Source organism: Melospiza melodia, chromosome 3 (genome assembly GCF_035770615.1).
Source record: "Melospiza melodia melodia isolate bMelMel2 chromosome 3, bMelMel2.pri, whole genome shotgun sequence".
NCBI classification, from domain to species: domain Eukaryota; kingdom Metazoa; phylum Chordata; class Aves; order Passeriformes; family Passerellidae; genus Melospiza; species Melospiza melodia.
The window spans coordinates 18,357,272-18,381,554 of NC_086196.1; the positions used below are offsets into that span (position 1 = coordinate 18,357,272).

The window sequence follows — 24,283 nt, forward strand, 5'->3', positions numbered from 1 at the left end:
AACCCCAGTTATACTTCTATTTCTGTGCAAAACATAGAACATAAACCATCCCATATTAACAAACATTACTGGTTTCCTTTGTCACTCACTACTTGCTGAAAACAAGGTGTGTGTTGTTTTCTCTAGCAGAAAATTTCTTTTGATCTTGCCTTCAATTCATCAATCACAAGATATCAAACTAGCAAAAGTTCTTCAGAAAAGCCAATGTAAAATGTCAAGATGCACTCAGGCCTTTTGGAAGCAAAACATCTGACCAAATTATGTTCAACCCTGGGCTCCATTACCAACAGATACAGAACTAAAGATTATGAAACTGAGGGGAAAAAAAAGCAATGCAGCAGCTCCAATTTAATAGAGTAGTCCTTGAAATGGTTAGATTTTTTGAAAGGCAAGTTACAGAGACTCATCACACAATCATTTAGAAAAAGATGAAAAGCCATTTACACTTACAAAGGTGGATGAAATACTTGGCTTAGTCTCCATGGACTGTGAAATGGGCTGTTCTCCAGGTAGGGTTGTAAACTTGAGAACTCACAGATTTGAAAATGCCTAAATAGAAGATTTATGTGCATTCTTAGCTTGCCCCTGGTATATTTGCATTGCAGTTTAATCTTTCACTGCATGATCCAAAGGATCCTTGATTCACTCAATCCACTGACAGGATGATATTCAGCTGATGAGCTGCTATTTGATAGTATTTTTCATTTTAAATTCTGTGTGCGGTCTGGGGATTTATTTACTACGTATTTCATGGTTTACAGACAGGATTTATTTTCTTTATGCTCTGCATTCCTCTGGCATGCACTACTACAGGATTCACATGCTCACATTTATTAATTTAGTTTTGCAGCACCTTAGTGGCAATTTATCTTCATTTTGCAGGTGGGGAGCACAGAAATTAATGTCAAACTACATTTATTAATATGAAAGCATGTAGTGTAGAGTGAAACACCTCAAGCTGGTTTTCCAGAGTGTGCAGCATTACACAGTATCAACTGTACTCAAAGAACAGCACTCCTGGACTGCTTTTGCAGGTGTTCTGAAACACAGTTTATCTGTCTGTAATACACATTTCAAGGTCTTAAATGAGATATTCAGAAAAATGAGAACAAACTGTGACTATCTATGAAAAATATTGATGACTTCACCAAGAGCCTATTCTCTTCAAAGTTTAGGTGCCTTTACCATCAGCTTACTCCCTTTTACCCCTTCTGCCACAGATGAGCTTGTACATCCAGCATGCTGTCTCCTCCATTACACAGCTCTTTTGGTTAATGAAGGAAGAAAAAGGAAAAGGGATGTTTTAATGAAAGCTCAGTGCTGCATACTTACACAAAAGGTGTCTGAATTGAGGTCAGTGCTCCCCAGCTGTGAAATGCTTGGTAATGCAGCTGGTTTTAGCAGAACCTGTGTGTACAGTCTGCTGGGCTTTGAGGAGGTAAACCAAACCTCAGCTATTTCACATGTAGCACCTACAAGTGCTGCCAACAGTGTCAACACCTCCAGATTTGCTGCTTTAGGCCTCTGTTCCTTAAGGTCAAGGTGTAATTGAAAGAAGCAGCGCTGTCAGCTTCTGGCCAGAGGAGCATGGGACACCTTCCTCCTGCTGTCACATTGGAGGCATCCAGCACAGAAATTAATGATTTAGTTTGAAAATCTATGGTGTGTTTTTGAAGCAAATGTCCAGTTTGTCCATATTTACCATACTTTGGTTACCATACTTTGAACCACATGGAGTCCTTCCAACTGAAACTAAAGCAAAGATGCTCTTCAGGATCACACTTAAAAACCTCCAGTCACCACTGGACATTTAGTCAACTGTTGGTACCTCAGGTTCTGGAACACCAAGTCCTCACTACTTGCTATCCATCTTTACAATTCTCTTATCTTGTTCTGCTTCTGTTCTTAAGGCAAACATAGTAAATGGCATCTGCCGAGAACAAGAACAATAAGATTTTGGAAATTTAGGTTCCATTACAACCAGAAAAGGGCAGAACTTTTACCAACTACTGGTCTTGTTGTCCAGTCATTTGCTCACTCTTTACAGGTGATGTTCTGTGACCCTTTCTGGTCTCAAGACTGCCCTACACCCACTTTGGTTCTTTATTTTAGTTTTATTCTCCATATCTCATTATTTCCAATTGGTACTACTTCTGCTTCTTGTTCTAGTCCCCCATTCTTGCCCTGCAAAGTCCAGATTTTAGTCTCCTGGGTCCTCCACCTCGTTTTGAGTCCCCACTCCAACTCCAGTTGTTTTTTCTAGAGCCTATACTCCTGGCACTGTTCCTCAAGCATCTCTCAGAGCAGCAGTTGTTCCTGTCAACAGGGCTGGGTTCAGTTCAGCATAAAAACATCTATGTACAGGTGACTGTACTGTGGTGTTTACATGTGTACCAGGCACCACAATTTCCATCACACATTCAGGAAAGATGGCTTTGCTCGGGTAGTTCCAATCCACCACCTCCTGTAGCACCAGAAGCTTTCCTTTGGCCAAACAAACAGAGCCTTTGGTTCTTCCTGCCTCCTCCTCCTCCTCCTCCTCCTCCTCTCTGTTTGCTGCTCCCTCACTAGTTACCTCTTCACTAGCTCAGCTTGTGTCTCCTCTACACTGGAATGAGAAGCTTCCCTCTCCAAGCTAGGAACTGCCACCATGAGAAAACAGTGCATTTTCCCTGAGCTTTATTTGCAGACATTGTAGAATCCTTTGGACTGAAACAGAACCAGTCAAAGTAGGACAGACACGTGTGTCATACATGCAACTAAGTAAGGTTTCTGTCTGTTATAATCAACTAAGAACAGTTTTTAAACAAGATTTGGGGAACTTGATTTGATGCTGCAGTTATTTTTCCTGCTTATTTCATGTGCAGGTGTTGGTGTGTGCACTCTGTCCATGTGCCCACACCTGCACATCCAAACTTTAACAGAAGTGATTTTTAATTTCAACTTCTTCCTTATTACTGGATTATGAGAAAGAGCAAGACTGCAACCAAGGTGTAAATTTTCAGTGATCCAGATGTTGGTACAGGGCCTAGGAAACCTGACAGCTACTTGACTGCCATTTATGAGATTGACCATCTCCTTTTGAATAACAAAATGTATCTGTTCTTTGCCTGTGTTAGACACAGACAAGAAATACACAGATTTTAAAATGTCCCTCTCTTTCCTAATACATTTAAGCAGCACAATTTTAGATATATTTAAATGAAAGTTTCCAGAATCCATCTTCGCATCTTAATTTTAACACCAGGAGCTTTGCTATTGCAGCAGGCAGGCAGGAATAATTAACAAACCATGTGTAACCAGAGGCACATGGGATCTCCATTAATGTAGGGAACACTGGCATTCAATATATGGCCTGCATGGATCTGTAAAATGCATATTTTCCTGTGGATGGTGGATGGCTGTAAAGACATCCTGAGTCAGCACAACCACTGCACCAGCAATGGAAAGCTGCTGCCAATCCAAGCATTCAGAAATGATGAGTCAGGCCCCCAAAATAATTAGACTAGCTTAAAAATAAACAGATTTGCAAAATAATAAATAGGAAGTTCTTTCTGGTTTTGCTGTGGGCTTAAACTTTCCAATATTTGCATTTTTTTAAACTTTTCTGCCATGAGGGTGAGAGGATTATCTTTTATACTTTTTCAATATTGAATGGTGAGACTTCCAGGTATTCCTGACTCAGAAGGGAAATGGCACCTACCACTGGACATGACAAAGACTTTATGATTCCTGATGCAATATCCTGCTTGCTATGAGTGACTAAAACATGTCCTCCTTCAGGATCTGCTGATCCTGAAGGCACAGTGAAGGGCACGTGGGCTGTCTTTGCCACCATTTCAATGCTGCATTTGAAATAGTTATGCAATTTCTAAACTCCAAATAGCTTTAAAATAACAGCAGTATTCTTAGATGATGATTTATCATTAAATGGCTCAGAAGTATTTTCAGCCTTAGCTTCTCTAAAATAAAACACAAGTCCAAATAGTGCTCTGTCAGCCTCATACCCTGTAATATGGTATTTGTACTCTGACACTGCACAATGATGGCAGCTGCTAAGTAAACATCAGAAGGATCTGAGATTTGTATCAACAGGATGTTTACATTTTAAAGAGTTTCTAAGAAAATAATAAAGATTTCCTGCAGTTGACTCCATTGGCACTTGTTATAGTATGTATGACAGTTCACAGAAGTGAATTACAGAGAGATTTCTTTTCTGCCTCTTCTGTAACTGTCAAAGACCAGCACTGAAAAAAAATAAAAAGTTAAAATATATTAATTGAATTTTTTTCTATTTCTCGGGAATTTGGTGCATGTTATAACAAATTTAGGATGTTATTACATGGGCAGGCACCACTGCAGCTGATGGCCAAAGTGAAGGACTGATCTCTGTGGATATAAAGGAGTGGCATACGTGCAATAGCAGGACTGCCCCAGTGTCCTTGCTGAAATACTTGTCTCTGATACATTCACATGTTATCAGTATTACTCCCACATGCATTCACTGGCTGCTCCAGCAGCTTCTCTCTGGGTGACATCTCTCAACAGTAACCAGTTTTATTTGTTCTTGGATGAAAACTAGCTTAAAAGGCATTATCCCAGAATTAATTTTAGTTTCAGTCAAGGTTTATAGAAAATTACTTAGCTTCTCTGGAATTATGAAAGTGTCTCCACCTTAGCCTGCCAAAAGAATAGGGGAACTGACTGGTTTGGGACATACTTTTTTAAAATTTGCTTCAGTTGTATTATGGCTTCTGGGAATTCAAAGAGCTGGCATTGCCTTAGGAAGCCCTAAATGCTTTGGGATATGGTTCTCTGAGATACCATCTCTTTCCCTTGTGATGCTGCCATGGTTGAGATCAGCCAGTTTGATGGTAAGGTCCTGGGGAACTTGCTTCTCAGCTTGTTTTATCAGAACTGGGTTTTCTCAGCTTTCCAAGGGCAGTATGAAGCCCAGTGTTTTCAGCTGGACTGTTTGGAGAAAAGGCAGTTGACAATCTGGGGTCCTGATGCTCTTTAAATACCCACCTGTAGGACCTGCAGTGAAGGTGGAATGGGTAGTTCAAGTGCTTGTGCTGAGTTTATTTAACATAATGGTGGCCGGTGTTGTTAAGCCAGCATAAATAAAAAACAAAACCAGCTTCCCTGTCTGTAAAGGAGATGAAGAAACATTTTGCTATCAGAAAAATTAGGATGCAGTCCCTTAGATGGGGCCTGATGTAGTGGCTATTTTGCATGTGATTCCAGGTGTGTGAGGGCTCTCCCCAGTAAGAATATTCAAGTATTCTCACACAGTTTTCATGCCTTTATCAATGTTGAGACTTGGTAAATCAACAAAGGGAAGGAAAAGGGCTTCTCTAACTCTGCTGCAGTTTATTATCAACACGACTGGCTGCTCTGCACAAAGACCCATGAGATCAACAGAGACCACTTTTATTTCCACTTTCTCACAGATAATGATGGGTCAAACTCAATGCAAAGTAAAACTGTGCTTTTAAAAAGGATGCACAGGATTTATCAACAAATCAGAGTGATTAACTTATTTATATTATCTATGTTACTTTTAAAGACTTAAAAGCATTTTGAGGGTATATATTTAGATGTGTCAGGAACATGAACATTTCAGAAGTCAAGTCTGTATAAATACCAAAATAAAAACAAACAGACCTGAAACCCTTATTTAAGCAATACTACTGCCGGGACAGATTCTTCCAACTGTATTTACTGCAAGCAGTTTTTCCCTCTGAGTATCAGCCTGACACAGTCTGCATTCACTAGGACTTAATGTAAGTCAAATGTCTCCTGCAACAGCAGGACCAGAATCTGGCTGTAAAAGGCAACGCTCCCCAGTGGGAAGCATTGCAAAGGGGAACTAAGAAATAAAGGGGTAGTAAGGGGTTGATGGTAACTTTTAAATATTCTTCAGAAGGCTGGGGAAATACTGCTATCTTTGCTCACTGTGTGCAGCACACACCTTGTACTCACACCAAAAATTTTGGAAATTCTTGTCATCTCTTCTTTACTAGAATACCACACAACACAAATGATGGTAACAGGCACTCAGTTACAGAGTACATGAAACATCACAGGTAAGTATATAGTGGTACACTGACTTTTTAAAATGCCCACTGGGATCCTTTTCCACCAAGGAGAGAAGCTGCTGATCCCTGATTAGGCATTCTGGGCACTTCAAAGAAAAGCTGGTTCTTCTGGTTAAATGACAGGGGCACCAAAATCCCCAAGCAGATGTGCAACTTCCCTGGCTTCAACTCTGCACCTCCAGGGAGGGCAAGCCAAAAAGGATGTGAGACCAGCCAAAAAAAGAGGTGTTCTTGGCTAGAGAGAACACTTAGCACCTATTCAGAAACAGTGTTTGGAAGGTTTTTCACAAATGTAGGCAAGCACCTCACTCACGCTGTGGGCAGGCCAAGTATTTGTAACATTTTTTTAAGCAGTACCTTCAGATCACGCTCCTGTCACTGGGAATCACTACTAACCCACATGGATGTCCACAGAGACTCAAACAAAAAGACTAGGAAACATCAAAACAGTTGCTTCAGGGGTCAAAATAGTTCTTGGTTGCTTAGTTTAAAAAAAAAAATTCTCTAGCAAGGACAGTTTTGCAAAAGAAAAGCCTAGCACTTCTCTGTGGAGAGGAAATACTTCATTCTTCAGCCTTTATTCTAAACCTCTGCAGGTCACTGTTTAGTTGATACTTTTGGAGAACATGTTATCTACGGTATCATTGGTGTGATATAAACTTGCACTGCTTCAAATTCTAAATACACCACTGGAATAAGCACAAAGTAGTAAACATAGACTTCATTAATACAATTCCTTCAAAACTGTATTTCTTCCCCACTTAATCATCTATAAGGTCTATAAGCCACCTACAATACAAACTTCCACAGTTTGAGTAAAAATAGGTTAATATGTTGATAAATTTCCAGTTTGTAACTTTCTTATCAGACAACAGGTTGGGTTTTTTCATCTTTGTATCTCTACTTCAGATGTTTCCTGTCTTTTTCCTTATGCAATCAATGCAACTGCTACACCAGACCACTGGCAAAAAACTCAAGAAACATATAAATGTTTTTGGATTAACATGCCAACCAAAAGAATCCTGATTTGCAGTTGGAGGAGGTGGTTTATAATCTTAAAAAATTATGAACCACTACAAAAGTTCACTGATTCAAAAATTGCTGAACCCTGTGGAAGCTCTTCAATGGGTTTAAAAGGGCTTTGGAGCAGATCCTACATTTCAAAATAGGACTGTTGTGTAATACACATGGACTAATGAACCAGATACATCTCTCAATAAACACAAAATCTGAGGGGTGATTATTTTAAGAGGGGTTCCTCTGTAAGCACCTAGTTTTACATTTTCATGCAATTATCTTCTTGATTCATATAAGGTTATATTTATTATAACAGGTTTATATGCTTAGAAAAAGAGTCAATAAGGCTAAGTCTTAAAAGAGAGCAATAAACAGGACACAATGCAAACTTAAAAATCTAAATTCTGTGGAGAATCTCTATAAGGAAATATCATTGTCCATTCCAGGCATGCTAGTGAATGCCCAATACATCCATTTTCCTCTGCCTTTTAAATTTTTTTTATTCTGTTTGTAAAAGCTTCATGATGCCTAGTGCTGATCCATCTTTTAAGAACATGGAATTACACCCACTTCCTTTTGTGCAGGAATTACAATAAACTTCCTCTAGTTCAGTAGTATCTTTGCCTCCAGCTTCTGCTAGGAAAGGGAGTTGGTGTTATTACAGTGAAAGAACACAGGTAGCTCAGCTTAGACATGATCAGCTAATAATTAACCTCCAGATCTGAGGAAATCTTTTATCAGTATCCCTCACCTTATTTGTTTGGATTTTCTGGTTTATCACAACCCCCCCATGTCACTGCAATATGAAGCTCAAACTCCTGTACATCCATGTACTGCTTGATCTGGACAAATAGTTTTAGACAATATTTCAAAGGCTCTATCATATATTATTTTGTTAGAAGACAGGTCTCCATCCTCCTCATACAGTTCCACGGCTATCTAATGTGCACAAGTCCTGACTTCAAAATAGTTTAAGTGAAAAACCTCATTTAATTATCCAAACAATATTCCAGTTCCCATTCTTTCAACATAAATCCAAGCAATTAACTTTGTTAGACTAAGAATCTGCAGTCTGGTGATAAAATTTCTCCTGGTCCCTAGCTAGTATTAATTATAGTTAAACCTGGACATGGAAAGATTGGAATAATTTTGTGTCTCTTCTTTCAGATCACAGAATGCAAATAAGATCCAGAAATAACTTTTCTATTCCACAGCAGCTGGCAAAGTCAGGTGTTAAGATTGGATTTTACCATATGATCACAGAGACTACTAAACAGTATAAATTTTTTGAAGTAACAGCTTGCCAGTTCTATAGCAACTTGGACTAAAGTTCCTGTTTTTATAAACTTCCAACCTTTATATGTTAAGCCCATTTTTATTGTCAATACTCTTCAAATTTAACATGATGCCAACTGAAAATTTTTCCCTTAATTCTTACATTCCCAGAAATTACTAGAAGATGAAAAAAGAGAAGCATTTAGCTTCACTTTAAGACTTGCTTTTTCTTCAGTTAGCTAACTCTTACAAGCTTGCTTCAGCTTATTTTTTTCTTGAGTATGTTTGCCACACATGTATGAGGACACAGAAGAATCAATAAAAAAAAGTTGACACAGGTTTAAATCAGCTCCTGCCTGCAAGGCCATACTTAGATTGACAGAGTCAACAAAAGCACAGATGGAGCAGACTAGGACACCTGCAAACTTTACTGTTAGCTATGGGCCTTCATTCAGTACAAGAAATCAGAATTTTTGTAATGTGCAGCATCTGATTGACCACCTGAAGTCACTGGAGCTGCAGCTGATTGTCACCACCACTGTCCCACCCAACAAAGCATTCCTGCTTAACTTCAAGCACGTGTGTTTGTGATTAACATTTCCTCAAGCACCTGGAGTCCTGCTCCTGCCCTCTTCACTTTGTACCCTGCCAGCACAGGGCCCTGCAGTGCCACCCTTCAGGGCACTGACAGCCTCACCAGCCCTGCCTGGCCCCAGCCCACACCTCCTGCACAGGGCTCCAGGCTCTCCAGCTCTGTCCTGCTTTACTCTCAGCCTCCCAAGCTACACTGTGCAGTGACTCCAGCCCTGGCCCTGTGTCCCAGACCAACATCAGATCTACACTGTACACAGCCTGACACCTGGATGGCTCCCACCTTGCAGCCTCCCTTCTACCATATCTTTGGTAATCCCTCCTGGATAGACTCTGGACCCATGTGTAGCCTTGTCTCCTCTCCTGCCTCTGCCCCTGTCCCCTTTTGCTCCTGACTGGATTATCTGGAGGGATGCTGGACCTGTTTCATTGCTTTGCCTTGTCTGGGACAGTTGATAGACCCTGCTCCTGTGCTCTGCTCAGGTGCTGTGGGACTGCATCCTGCTTGGAGAGGGCACTGCCTGCCTTGTGGGGTCAGCCTTGGCTCATGCTTCAGGGAACAGGCAGGGAACAGGCTCCCTGACACTCAGAGGAGTGATTCAGTCAATAAAATCAACCATTTCCCTTGAATTCACTGGGCTTTCGGTCAACCCATGGAAAGCTTTTTAAAGACAATGGGAGTATTTGCAGTCTGCAAGATGAGCCCTTCAGTGTCTTCTCTGAGATTCCCACAAAGTGCAGAACTTTGAGTGCTCTGCAACAAAAATGAGAAAGCCCAGGCATGCCAGGTACAGTGCAGGGATCCTTGTTACTGTGTGCTACTTGCTACTTCAACCCCTTTAAAATATGAACATACCTTTCAAAGTGCAGAGAAGGCAAATGGACTAACTAAAAATAAATATTTTCAGCCACAAAAAGAAAGACTGTTTTATGAAATGAACTTTATACTGTTTCTATTTAAAAGCCACTGAGTAATTTTACAGAGATCTAGGACCTCTGTCCTAGAAAACTCCACTCTCTGAGGAAAATCTCTTCCAGTGCAAAGTGCTAGAATCATTCTTCCAGCAAAAAGACAGGGATGATACAGAAAACTGTAGAGAAGGAAAGGAACACAGTAGAATATGTTACCCTGATTATCTACTTTCACAGGGGCTATCACAATAGACGTTTATGAAATGTGACAGTTTTCTGGCTCATAACCCATCTGGAATTGTCTGACCATGGTCACATTTTAAATTATTTCAGCCTCCAAAACATGGTGACCACAGGGTGACCACATCAGAACTCCAATTAGAACAGTTCTTGGCCTGTGCCAACCCTTGAACCGTGACTGGGAAAATGCGACTGGTGCAGATAAGAACTTTACAGAATCTCTTTCAACATTAAATCCATACAGACAAGAAAGCTCAGTGTGAGAAAGGTCTCTGAAATGAATTAAGTCACCTGTAGAGTAGCACCTCCAGCCTCTGAGGAATTTCTCTTATGTTACAGTCCAGTGGGTGAAAGGGTGGAGCCATAATTTTGCTGATTCCTCTCTGTTCAATTCTGAAGCCATGGAAGATTGAGCCAGGAGAATCCCATGGTAATAACTGACACCCCACCTGTGTGATCAGAACCCAGGTAACTACAGGCCCCACTGGGAGCCACACCTCATGTCCAGCCAGAACACAGGCTGCTTCTCCTCCAGCAAGGAAAACAAACCAGATGGGTTGGTACATCTGATAGTTATGAATGCTACATCTACAAAGGTGTGGATCAACACATTTTAAGAATCAGTGATCCCTTTAATTGAATGACACTCACAAAAAAGCAGAATCAAGCCTGCTGAAATTCTGGTTTTGCACAAATGTAACTGTGTGTAACATCTCATGCATGTGGGCTTCCTTTGAAAACTGAGGATTAAACAGTTACCTTCTTTAAATTTTGCTTTATGGTTGTACTGTCTCGCTCCACCACCTTCATCATTTCTTGGCTTGCCATGTACAAGATGTTGGCTACAGAAAAAGAAACAGGGGATAATGTAAATACATAGCAAAACTGCTAATAAGTACAATACAGACACAACTCTGCAAAGAACCAGAGCAATTAGAGCAGTCATCGTCTTGACAATCCCATGGAAAATAATGCCACGGACAGAAAGAGTTTATCTCACCTAACAATTAAAAAGGCATACAGACTGAATTAACTTACCTCCTATTAATTAATTAATTCCATAATTAATGGAGAGGGAAAGGATTTTTCAATTATAACTCTATCCATCTATCCTACAGACTTCTAGATCAGCCCATGGTGATGACTTTCTCTCCTGACCAGAGAAAGAACTCTAATGACCAGCTTTCATTACATGCTTTTAGAAAAGTAAAGGTCAGCATGAAAATCCCATATGGAGGGTTTTCAAGACTGGGTTTTAAATACAAAACATACATTACAAGGCATTATTAATCAGTAGATTAATAAATTATTGACACATCATTATGCAAGTCATTCAAATATTCAACACAAAAAAAAAAACAAACCAAAAAAACAAACAATGGCAGCTACAAATATGTGATTGTCCTTCATAAAATTGATGGCATGTGTCCAGTCAAGACTGGACTGGACACCAAATGTCTAAGTCTTAGCTCTCTGGAATGTAAAGTATTAAAAATAGCTTACTGCAATTTATTTTCAGTTGATCTGCAAGACACTGTCTTAGAGACATAAATGACGGAGTCTAACATTTGGACACCTAATTAATTTTATGAAGTCTTGAGTTCAGGCATGTCCCTTATATGTTAGACAGCAATGGGAACTAAGCACTTCTGAAAAGTGCTTAGTTGGGTTGGTTTTTCTGGATGTCTGAATATTCACCAATTTAAACATCCTGACACAGAAGGACCACACTGCCCACCTAGCCTGACTTCTCATACAACAGACCCTAAAGAAGCTCATCATACAGTCCAAAGCTTGGCTTTGAACAAGCACTGCAGATTATGAATTCTGCTGCTGGAGAAAACCTTGTATTCAACTGCAGAATTGGGAGTTGCTCCATGCATTATGTTTCCAGAATATGAGAGAGTGTTTTAATAAGGGCTATCCATTTCTGTCATCATCACGCTGTACTGAAGAAATGTGAAGCTAGCCAAAGAATCAGTACTTCTTTTAGCTCTTTTTTGGACCAGTTAGCTTACTGGGCTAATAAAATGGCCAAGTCTCTCCTGACCTGTGATCACAGAGACATTCATAACCTATATGTGGGAATAAATGACAATATTCTACTTTCTCACCAGTTTGTAAAACCAACGTGGCTAAATTATCCAAAAACATTTCAATTTCTAGGTCTCAAAATAATGGAAAGTATTTTAAGATACTAAATCTTCTCCTGAAAAAGAGGAGAAAATTGAAAAACTTTGGTAATTTTAAAAATCAGAACCAATGAAGTTTTGTGCACAAGTAGTTAATGACAGTGTTGGATCTGATGCTGCTTTGAGACAGGAGTAAAACATTCTCACACTGTGGGACAGGGGAGGAAGTGGCAATCACACAGGTCTTTGGTGGTGACCAGAACATGGAGTTGGCTGCAATTCCAGCAGTGCTCTAAGGAAACAGAATGCCACTGGAGAGATGAGTGATGCCACTGCAGTTCAAATGTTAACAGACAAAGCCAGTGGTCTCAAATGAATAAAAAAAATCCTAGAAAGTAATATTTACTTCTGAGCCAGCCAAAGCAGATGCAATTCAGTTACAGGCCTGCAGAGCTCTGCCTTCTTCAATTAAACATTGAATGCAGCTTGTGCAAGTTCTGCCTTTCCCTGACAAAATGAAAGGGTTTTCATAGACAATCCAACAAATCTGCTGGCCCCACCCTACTCTGCTGGGAAAAGGGGTCTCTGTGCAGTTCCATTTCTAGCAACCCAGCCATCCAATCCTGTGGTGCAGCTGGCAAAATCTGTGCATCTACAGCATTGCTGAGTTCATACCCTGACACTGGTTGTTGTTCTCTCAATTCAGCTCCAAACTGATGGATTACATTCCTTGTTTTTAGAAGGATGCACATCTTCAATGCATCTTCAAAAATCATCCAGGAAAAACTTAAACAAGAGATAAGAAAGACAATTGGAACATGTCCAGAGGAGAGTCACTAAACTGACCACAGGGCTGGAACACCTCTCCTGTGAAGACAGGCTGAGTGAGTTGGATCTGTTCAGCCTGGATGAAAGAAGGATTTTGGGAAGATTTGTAACACTTTCCAGTATCCAAAGGGGCTGAGTAGGAATTCTCACAAGAGCATGGAGTAATAGGACAAGGGGGAATGGCCTTAAACTCAAAGACAGCAAGTTTAGATTGGATATTAGGAAGAAATTCTTTACTGTGAGGGAGAAATTCTTTACTGTGAGGCACTGGCACAGGTTGCTTCAGAAGCTGTGGATGCCCCATCTGTGGAAGTGTTTAAGGCCAGGTTGGATGGGGCTTTGAACAACCAAGTCTAGTGAAAGGTGTCCCTATCCATAGCAGGGAAGTTAGAACTGGATGATCTTTAAGGTCCTTTCCAATCCAGACCACTCTGTAAGTCCATAATGAGGAATTCCATAGGAATGCAGTTAATTTCTGATTGAGTTCTGTTTCTAATGTGGTAACTGTATGACTTTAGCGCTCAGAACTATTACCTATAACTGAAGCTGTTTGTCAAAAGCCCTGCTCTGTGTCAGAAGGCAGATGTGGAGAGCAGCCCTTGCTACTCTAAGTGCTGGTTATTCAGGTGACCAAGTTATCTCCCTGGATTTAGAGGATTTCACAAAGCACTAAGTGCAATAGCCTGGATTTGGCAGGATATCTGTGGCAACGGGACTTGTACCAAACACCCTGTATGAGGATCTCACTATGTCAAGACCTCTACTTTTCAGCCCAAAATTCAATTCTTGTTAGCAGGCCACAGGAGATAGCAGAAGGGCAGTCAGAGCTGCTGCATTACCTTGCAGTACCTGCAGTGGATGGAGGCCAGGGATGACAGCAGCAGTGGCCCTCAGGGCAGAACCTGACAGATTCAACACTACTGGGATGCTGCAGGCAGCTTTCCACCCCAACTTCAGTCACACAGTGGGAACAGAGGTACTGTCCTGCTCCCCTTCTCCCATATTCCTGGTTGCTCTGTCCCCTGTTCTCAGTGCACTCTGCTCATACTCCTGGGTGGGTTGTGTGGTTTTTTCAGTAAATAATAAGAATTGAAGTGAAATTCACACATGTAGTAAGCTGAGTCACAGAGATACTAAAAGTAAAACTGTAAGACAGCAAAGGCAGCAAGGGCAGTACTTCAAAAGGAAATGTCTCTGAAGGTTTGGGCACTGTGCAAGAAAGGGAACCAGGAAGGCAGGATTAAGCTAAACCGGATGAGCAGCAAGGTTCAAGAGTCTATTTCAACCAAACAGGAATCCTTCAAATTTTGGAAACATGATCCTAGGGAAACCAATAAACAGGAACTTAAACTTCAGCAGGCATTAAGTAAGAGGAAATTGCAAAGAGCAGAAGTAGGTTTCCAAGAACAAACATTAAAGGATTTAAAAATAAACAATAAAATATTCCTTAGGTATATCAGGAACAAGAGGCCTACAACAGAATTTGTATAGGCTAAGGGAGCAGCTAAAGAAGATAATGATGCTGTTTGAAAGATAAATGACTTTCCTTTATGGCATCCAACTTTCTTGTTCAATATATTCAGGAGGTTTTTGCTCTCTATATTCTTTTTCTGGTGATAACAATTTCTCTTTGAGTAGTGAGATATTGAGAAGAAGCAACAGTGGGGAGAGAACACCAAATACATCAGGGCTAGAAGGTATATTTAGGGTTTGAAAGAACTCCAAATTGAGAATTGATGAGTTAATAACAATCTTGCTACACAAGAATCACCCTGTCCTATGGCTTTGGGAGTGGAAAATACTATCTAATTGCTACTGATTTTACAAAGGAAAATAGGATTTTACTGATCTTTAAATTCTGAAGTATGCATAACTAGATTACAAAAACTGCAGGTCTTTAAAAAACTCTCTCACATATGACACAACAAACTTTGGCTGGAATTAAACATCTGTAAAATGAAAGGCTGTAATATGATAAAGAGTTTGGAAGCAAATACAAAAATAGGCTTAGATAATCTGGTCTTCATAACAATAAAGAAGCTCTAGAGTCATCACAATTTTAAAAATAATAAATTTATTATAATAAAATGCAAATAAATCCTAATAAATTAATACAATTTGAAATTTTGTTTAAAAATCTCTAAATAATTACTGAACACACCTGGCAAATTAATAATTTCTGCTATGGATTAAATCACTTCTCAAGATGACTCGATTTTCAGGGATAAAACCTTTAGACCTTAATATGAATTAATTACTGAATTAATTAATTACTAAAATGAAGTGGAATGAATCCTGGCCAAAGATTCCAGTCCAGGTTGATATTAAAAACAAATGGGTACCTGATTTCTTAATCATCTGGTAAACAGATAAGTCCTTTATTGACACCATTTACACGGGACATGATGTTAGTCAGGTTGTGAGGAACAGGCAGTGAGAATGAGACAGACCCAATTAGAAGAGAGAAAAAAAAAACAATGCAATAATGAAGTTCAAATTAAAGAAATCAAGATACATGCAGAAAAAAACCAGAGTGTTATTTCCATTACAAGCTTATAATCAATGCAAAGAATGCAATCAGAATCCAGAGATCCCCAAGATGACTGGTGTTCACTACCCACATTAACTCCAAAGTCCAATCACACCATATACCAAGTTTCTTGAACAGCAGGAGGAAGATGATGCAGAATTCTGCAGTACCACTATGGAATTCTGCAGTACCACTACACCATGTGGTCACACCTGAAAAACCATTTACTCTATGCTGACAGCCACAACCCCTGAGGGACACTGCAAAACTGAGAATGGTGGGGAAAACAATCAAAGAAGTACAATAAACATCTGTTCCATCATGTTCGTGTTACTTTATGACACACTGGTCTTCCCCCTCTTAGAGCACAAAACATTTAAATACAAAACAATAAAAGGAAATACTTTTTAATGTCATATGCAATTAATTATGAACCTTGCTGCCACAGGAAACTGATCTGCACACACATTTGACGCATTCACTTTAGGTGCGCTGCCCTGAGCTCCTCTAATTGTAAACACAGTTAATAAAATTAATTTTAGGGCAAATCTCTACAAAGGCCAGATACCTTATACTTACATCAACCACACCTTTTAGATACCATTCTCTACATCTGCTACTTAGTTTCCTATAGATATGACAAGTGGCTCATCTCTCTCTTGAATTTTACTGATGCTGAATTTCAGCTCATGCCAGTGAATCTCTCTCTCTTCAACAGCAGAGCTGCAGCTCTTTCAGCCCTTGTACCTCTTGATATGTATGAGAATCATGCTTCATTTTACAGCACATTAACCCACATGAACTTGTGACACACAATATTCCCATTATATTTTCTTGTGGAACTATTCCTTAACCCAGTAATTTACCACCCTTGTAAGAAATTTACACACAGAATAACTTGGCTCCCTGAGGAATGACAGCGTTGTCCTCTCCTTGCTCCCCAGCACTTGTCTTAGCTTGGGAAGGTCACTTTGATCCCGTCCCTCTCCAGCACATCTGCAGCCTATTCTAGCATGGTGCTTTCTGTAACACAGCAAACACAGCAAACACAGCTTTCTGTAAAACAGCAAACACACACACTGTGTTCCGCTGGTCACATAGGGAACAGCTACTGAATACTAAAAGAATAAAGATAAGACTATCACAAAATACTACTAGATACATCTTTCCAGTTCCAAAAATCTTCCTGAATCCCATTTTCCAGGCAGCGATACATCTGTCTAGTAGGTGCTGTCAGGTATGTCATATTTCCTAAACTTTGTAAGAACATAATGGGAGACACTGTAAACATTTTTGTTAAAGTCAAAATATCCTAAATCCACTGCTTCCCTCTAATCCACATTAGTGTAAGATGTTTAATGTCTGGGGAAAGCTATATTTAAAGCTATACAATTATAAAGCAGGAACAGTAACCTTCTCTCTGGCTGCTATGGAATGTCAATCTGGGCTTCTTCAAAAAAGCTATTTTTCTCAAAAGCTAAGTCACAAGTTCAGGGAGAAATCTCTCTGCTATTTCCTAATACTACACTCTGCTAACCTTGGCATTTTTTGAATATTTAGTTCTTTCCTTTTGAAAAAAAAACTTGCTCTGTTTCCTAATTTCATGAATACCAAACGGCTTTTTCTAAGGAAATACCTCAGAACTTACCTCTTTTGTGTGCAATTAGAAAGCCATCTAAAAAAGCTCTCAAGGACTGTTACTTTGAGCTTTTCAGCAGCTCTGAAAATCAGGCTGTGAACTGGGCACAACCAGATGCTGACACTTAAAAAATGAATGGCATCTGAAATCTGTCACTGGGTTTGAAGAGGAAGGTTGTCCTGTACTATCACCTGCACAGTGTTTGCTACCTGGTGTTACTGACTCTGGAAAGATTTCCAACCTGTGCCAATGCTTGCTTTAGCAGGAAATCTCTAGAATCCCACAATCATTACCAAGAGTCCTGGAAAAAATATTTATTGGGTTTTATTGTCATGATTTCAAGTAGAATATAAAATGCAATGTAGAGCCCACATGCTGAACTTCCTGTGTGAAGCTGTTTCACCCAAGCCTGCAGAACCATTCACTGCACAAAACTAAAGCACATCCAGCAAACTGTAGGACTGTGGCTCAAAATGCAAATGTAGGAAATGCACTTAATGGGCTGTGTGGAAGCTCTGCTGGAGCTGAGACCTCAGTGTCCATCCTGGGCTAGGGTGAGTGTGTAGCTTCCATCTATTTGGCATCCACCACTGTCACCGAAGAAAGAAATATCCAGGGCTCAGTAAAGGTAAAAGAAGACTGAAATCAGTATTCTGGAAAATCATTACAAGTGAAAGATAAGACTGTGGGATGAAAGGTCAAGAGGCCTGGAATTTTTGTGAACTGTCACTGAAATCCTCTGAGACCCAGTACAAATTAAAAAATCTCTATGTCTCAGTTTTCTCATTTTAAAAACACACTTCAGGCTGCTATGACAATGAAGTGTGTTTTGTAGACTGTCTTAAAAATACCTGCAAGTGAAAAACATTGTGTAGAAATGTCTATCAATTAGTCCTTGAAAAATATATTTCTTTATCAATAATGAAATTACAGAGCCAAATTCATCATGTTCCCTTATTATTGTTCACCACTACCTTGAACGTTGCTTTTTACAGTGATCAAGTAACAAAATCTTCACAACTATCTGATGAAGAAAACCTCAAAAACAGAGCCAAAGGCTAGTCTGAAAGTACCCAAAGTCAAAACATGCCTCTGTGAGAAAACTGTGCTTTTTGAACTTAAAATCTTTCTCTGAACTGGCTTAATGAAGCCAATACCAAAGGCTTGGAGGACCTAATACTGCACACACACACTTCTGCCTCTTTGCTTTTAGCAGGAATGTTTGAAGTGACAGTGTTAAATATCTGGAGAATGACAACTGTCCTGTAGTTTGAAATCTGTGTGCCTTCCACCAGTCCCTAACTGATATTTAGTTCAACTGAAATAAGCTGATCCTGCCATAAAATGAAGGTGTACGGTGTGGCTGATGAGCTTCATGAGAAGTTGTGCACTTGTAGAGCTTCCTCCCAAAAGCAAGAAGGGACTGAAGGAGGGACTTCACCCAGTGATACACCATGAGAACATTCAGTGTCTGAAGAACCACAGCACTGCTGTGACGGGATGTGTAAGTGAGATGTACACCACTCACATCAGCTCTTTTGGTAATGTGGATATTCAGACCCTGAAACGGGGAGGGTGTTCTCACAGAAATGAGTGTGAGTGCTCCACAGCTCCAGTCACAGACACACACAGAGTGGACTGAAATCTCCTTAGTGGGCAAGGATGGTTTGCAGTATCAAGGCTGGAGTTAAATCCTAAATCCTGTCTTGCCAGGATGCGACTTATGAAGCCATCTCCCTGCCTGCTGAGGATACATAAACTGCAGTTCTCTCCTGAAAAGAGTTTAGAAGAAAGGAACAAAAATTTTTTTTTTCTTATCCTTTGCATGGAAGGCAAAAGTCCAATGCCCCTGCACTCTAAATTCCTATCTAGGAAACAGGCTCCTAACAATTTGGCTTTGAACCAGTCAAGGATTTCTAGGAAAAGAAATATAGAAGCTCTTTAGCTTTTCCTGTAAACATCTTTTTGCTTATTCAATATGTTGATCTGGTTTAACAGTCTAAAGCAAATTTGAGTGGGCTTTGTTCTTCATTTTCATGGCATAATCCCAGTCCTTCAAATGTGTACTTTTGCATATACTGGACTGATGCATGATGAGTCAGTATGAGTCAGTGGGATAATCCAAAGCACAGAAAGTGAAGCTTGTAACATGAATTTTTGCAGTATCATGGCCTTTGTAAATATTCCTTCATATGGTTTATTTCTAACAAAACAAACAAAAAAATGTGATTGCAAACCTACAGAAACTGGCCAAGGTACCTGGTGACAGCTGTAGAACCCCAAAGTTTTTATCATGTTCTATTCCATCTTAAGCTGCTGATACCCCTTGTAATTCACAACCAGGTTACCAAGATTTAGTAAAAAAAAAAAAGCTAGTGTTAATTAACTATTATAAACAATTAGGACTAAGAGCTTCAAAGTGAATCAAAGTTTAAACAGACAAATACCATATTTATAGTGTTTTTAACACATAAATACCTTAAAATGCTGCAACTTTTGCAGATCTTTTATATACACAGATTACTTTGACAATGAAGCTCCTCATTTATTCCCAGGTCAGGCTTATGAAATTTACTGCCAACTTAGCTTCTCCCCATGATCCTGCCAGTGACCTTTTTCCTGCCCTGGTAGGATCATTCCCTCTCCATGGATTAAAGGTGATTAAGGATCAGTGTCAGTTCAGTCTCATACATTTGCTAAGCAGAGACGACAAACTGTGCCAAAATGTGTTTGATTTATTTGTTGGGGTTTTGTGATAGAGGAACCCTGATTGGACTAAAATCAAGGATCCAGAAAAGAATAGAGTGCTTTATATCATTGGTAGCTCTTTAACCCAAAGTGTCACAGCAAGGACTTAATATCCTTCAGCTAAATTATTAGTTTTCACAAACAATAATGACTGAAATCAATCAAGCTTTTCAATGCTTCGGGTTCTTTAATCTCCAATTCAAGCAGCCAGTCATTAGATGGATACCTATATCTATTGAGCAAAACTTCAAACACATTGATGCAGCCACAGTGTAGCCAAGCAAACCACATGTGAAATAGAAAACTTCCTGATTTTTAAGAAATGCATGCCTAGAATTATTATCATTGTTTTCTAAAGATTTTAGAACAATAGTCAAAACTAATTTCTCGTCTGCTGACTCTCTGGATATCAAGAGATCTATGCTAGAACTTGGGAAGTTGTGCAAATTGCACACATTTCTTACTCAGGACAGATAAACTTTATACTTGATTCTTGAAGCAATACAGAGATTTCCTGTACTTGGACAGAAATATGTGTTTTTCCTCAAGTCTTTAAAATTCTTGCTTGATTATTGAATATCCAAAGAAGATTTGCCTGCTTATTTGCAAACAAAAGGTTAGATTAGGGCTAAATTAATCATGAACTCACACTAAAAACTGAGGCGTCACACTATGTTGCCTGAAAAAATTCGAGATGATCTGGAACTATGTCTTTATGGAAAGAACTCTTGAAAAAAATTACTTAAACACAGCACACCTATCCATAAAATACAAAAGGTTATGTATTTCTGACTTGATCCTGATAAATTTTCAGAGATATACATGCCCTAGATTACTTTAAAAATAGCTGTGTTGTAGTGCCGTGACTAGAGCTCATTCTGTTTGGTTTGCTCTGTATATTAATTGCATAAGTATTATTTTATTATTTAAATATTATTTATGTATAAATCATATAATTTATACATAAATATAATTTTCCCTGTATATTAATTACATTAAAATGATACAGTGTTCTTTGCTGGGCTATGGAAATGAATTTACTGTGATTGAATAGACAGAAAGAGATGCCATACTAATGAAACAAGGGACAATAACAAAGGAAAAAAATCCTTTTCAACTTCATTGGCTAATAGTTTTCAGGAAATCATCAAAATAGTTCCTTTTCCAACAAAAATGAGTGGCTGTGAAGATAGTCCCAATCTAGACAACTTAATGGATGCACACACACATTCTTTAATAGCTTGTTCATCAGACAAACATAAGACTACAAAGGGTTACCCGAGCTCACTTCATTTCCCCACTGCTGCTGGCCTTAGATTATGTTGACTCTATCAACAACACTGTGGCTGTAGGTGTAAATTTATTAAGTCCTACACATGAAAATATTGTTCTGTTTTATAAGTTAGTAGGAGCTATGCTCTGCAATGGATACAAGGAGAAACACAAAGCCAGATTTTTACTTCAAGGTCCAGATAGTACAGTTTCAGCAGCATCAACCTTGGAATAACATACTGTAACAGTTTCTAGAGTGGACACATTCAGAGGAGAAGGAGAGCATGGCCCTGCCTTCATGATGCTTCCAAAATGCAAATCCGGTGCCACTACTCAGATCAACCAAGCCCTCAAGCAGATGAATACAGAGAGTGGAGAGACACCTTACACTGTTTTGTGAAGGTCATACATACCAAGATACTGTCTTTTTTCCACCAAGAAATGAATAAAGAACTGAAGGGGTTTGTAAGAGATCAGTGATCCCCTTGTGACTGTGGTGCAGGCTGTGGGTATTCTCAGTACTTCTGCAGGGTATTCTGAGAGTCTGCAGCATAACAAGTTTTATGGCCCTTCCTGGCCATGCTCACTCACTCACTACTTCTGGCTCCCTTGATTCTGTTCCCTATCTATAGAGAACCTATGTTTTACATACTTAAAAAAAAATTCTTATGTATTCCATTAGCTTTATTTTTCCAGGTTGAATGTCACTCAGTTAATTCATTTATTCTTCAGTAAAACAATATTTTGCAGCTGGTCTCTGTCCTCCCTTGTGTTTGACGTTGTCTTTTAATGAAAGACAGCTCACTATTGGTTAAAAGCCACAAACCTGATGCGCAACCAGGCCCAGAAGAGAACTCTTGAGTTATTAAAAAATATTTTGCAAATCATTTGCAATAGAAAAGAATATTAAGAAGTAGAAAAACATGTGAAAGGAAAGCAACTTTACATTAACCCAATACAGTAAGAACGTCTCAGGGCCAAGAAATTAGCAAGAGAGGACAAAGACACTAGAAGTCAAGAAATATTTAGAATTCTCTTAACATACTATCATTTAGACCTGTATACTGTAACTACAAATGCCTCAAGTCTTTAAGCCTTTACCTCAAAGAACAATGCCTTTAATAACTGGCAGACCTTTCTAATGCAGAATTTTTGCCTATTTCTTGGAAGCATTTTGTTCTGACTATTGTTGGAAATGAGAGACCAGGGAAGATGGACTTTGGACCTCATTTCCAGCTATTATTTCCTGTGTAAGTCAACAGTATATCTCGGTATGATGGTGCTTATATTCATCCAATTTTGAGCTAATTTTTCAGCAATATTTGTCACTATTTCTTAAAAAAACAACATTCCTGTTTAGTGTATTATTACAAGTACTGAACATCAGTTCTACTAGACTTGAAATAAAAAACTGAAGAGTGGCTACAATTTACTTAGTTTTCCCACATTTCTTACACAGAAATCTGAGCATAGCTCTTTATTAGTTTGCCCTTCATTGGCATTAGAGCCTTACAGGTTTGTTCTTAAACCCAGTGCATAGTATAGTTCTCCCAAACATGGCCTGATGGTTTGGAAAATTATAGTGCCTTTCACTGTACCTTCATCAAGTGGTTATAGAAAAATCTGGTTATAGAAAAATCTACTAAAATGTTCCATAAAGGCCAGGCTGTAAAGCACACATTTCCACATTGGCTTGGTTTTGATAGTCCTTTGTCCCTTCACTGATCAACAGTTTAGTAAAAAGCCTTTCCTAGGCTATTTTACCCTTCTGTCAACACAAAATGCATCTTCCCAGCTTCTGTTTTGACAATTGTGAAGTCAAACTTCCACAGTCTGTTTTCAACAACCAAACTCTTGTTGCTTTTGCAGGTACAAATGTAGGCTGTATCTGCACCAGGGTACAAAGTGGAGCCAGAAACTATTCTGGGACCCTGAGGCCAAGTGGAAGGGAATGGCTTGTTTCCACAGAATTAGATTCTTCCCCCAGCAAAACTGCTTATGGGGACGATGCATGGCAGTGCTAATTCAACTGAGCCTGAATAGTTGGAGAATGCTAACTGAAGAAGGCTAAAAACATACCAGAATTCAGTCACATTATCAACTTTCATATTTGCTTTTAACTAATGTCGGACATTAGGCATGCTTCACCTTTATTAGGGTTTCCTCAATCATTCTATGTTGCATCTGTTCACCTGTTTTGCTTGGTTCTTCTAAGGTAAACTGTCCCTCATTAAGGGTTCTGAAATTCTCAGTGCTACTCTTGTCTATTTAATCAGTGTGTATGACATTACAGGGCTGGAAGGGATCTCCATTGGTGTCTTTTTCTTAAGATGAATCAATGGTTCTATGTTATTTTCAACAGGTACTTATGTGTCCTGTCATTAGGAAGCACACATGATGAAAGTTTCATTATCTTCATAGGAAATCCCATCTAGAATTCTGCTCATATCATTAAATAAAATCTAAACTGAATCACTATTGTTGCAATGTACTCCATTATATATTACCTCATCTACCATGGACATGTAAGTTAAATTACTGCCCTTTCCTAGAAAACTCTTTCTGTGTTCTTCATTTGTCTCCTGTTCAGTCTAAACAACTCTATTTTATGCCTGTCATTGGATTCACCTGATTAAATGTGAGTATCTCAAGCTTAATTTTTCTTTCTTCACAGTCACATGAAAGTACATGGTCCATCTCATCCTTAAGTACTGACAAAAACAGATTAGACAAGTGTTACCTATTTCTCCACTGACTATGGCAGAATTTTAAGGAGATTATTGAGTGAATAGAGCTTTATGTTGTAAATATGCTAAGCATTTCTGTTCTAGCACAGGTGTTACCCTTTTGTGAAAATATGAAGCCAATCTGCCTCGTCTTCAAATGAGGCATCATCTTCTGTATCAAACTGCCATATATTGTCTGCCAATTTCTTTTTCTGCTCTATTACACATATATTTTCATAGGGATATAAATATATTTTATATATATAAATATA

At 39.1% G+C, this 24,283-nt stretch overlaps 1 protein-coding gene across 1 annotated transcript in view; it reads right to left on the reverse strand.

Annotated features, from left to right (window-relative positions):
- LDAH (lipid droplet associated hydrolase) overlaps positions 1-24,283 on the reverse strand; it is a 113,471-nt gene that overhangs the window by 4,595 nt on the left and 84,593 nt on the right. Inside the window, exon 6 of the mRNA XM_063150908.1 lies at positions 10,896-10,978. Within this exon, the coding sequence (XP_063006978.1) occupies positions 10,896-10,978 (83 nt within the window). The remainder of the gene's footprint in view (positions 1-10,895; positions 10,979-24,283) is intronic.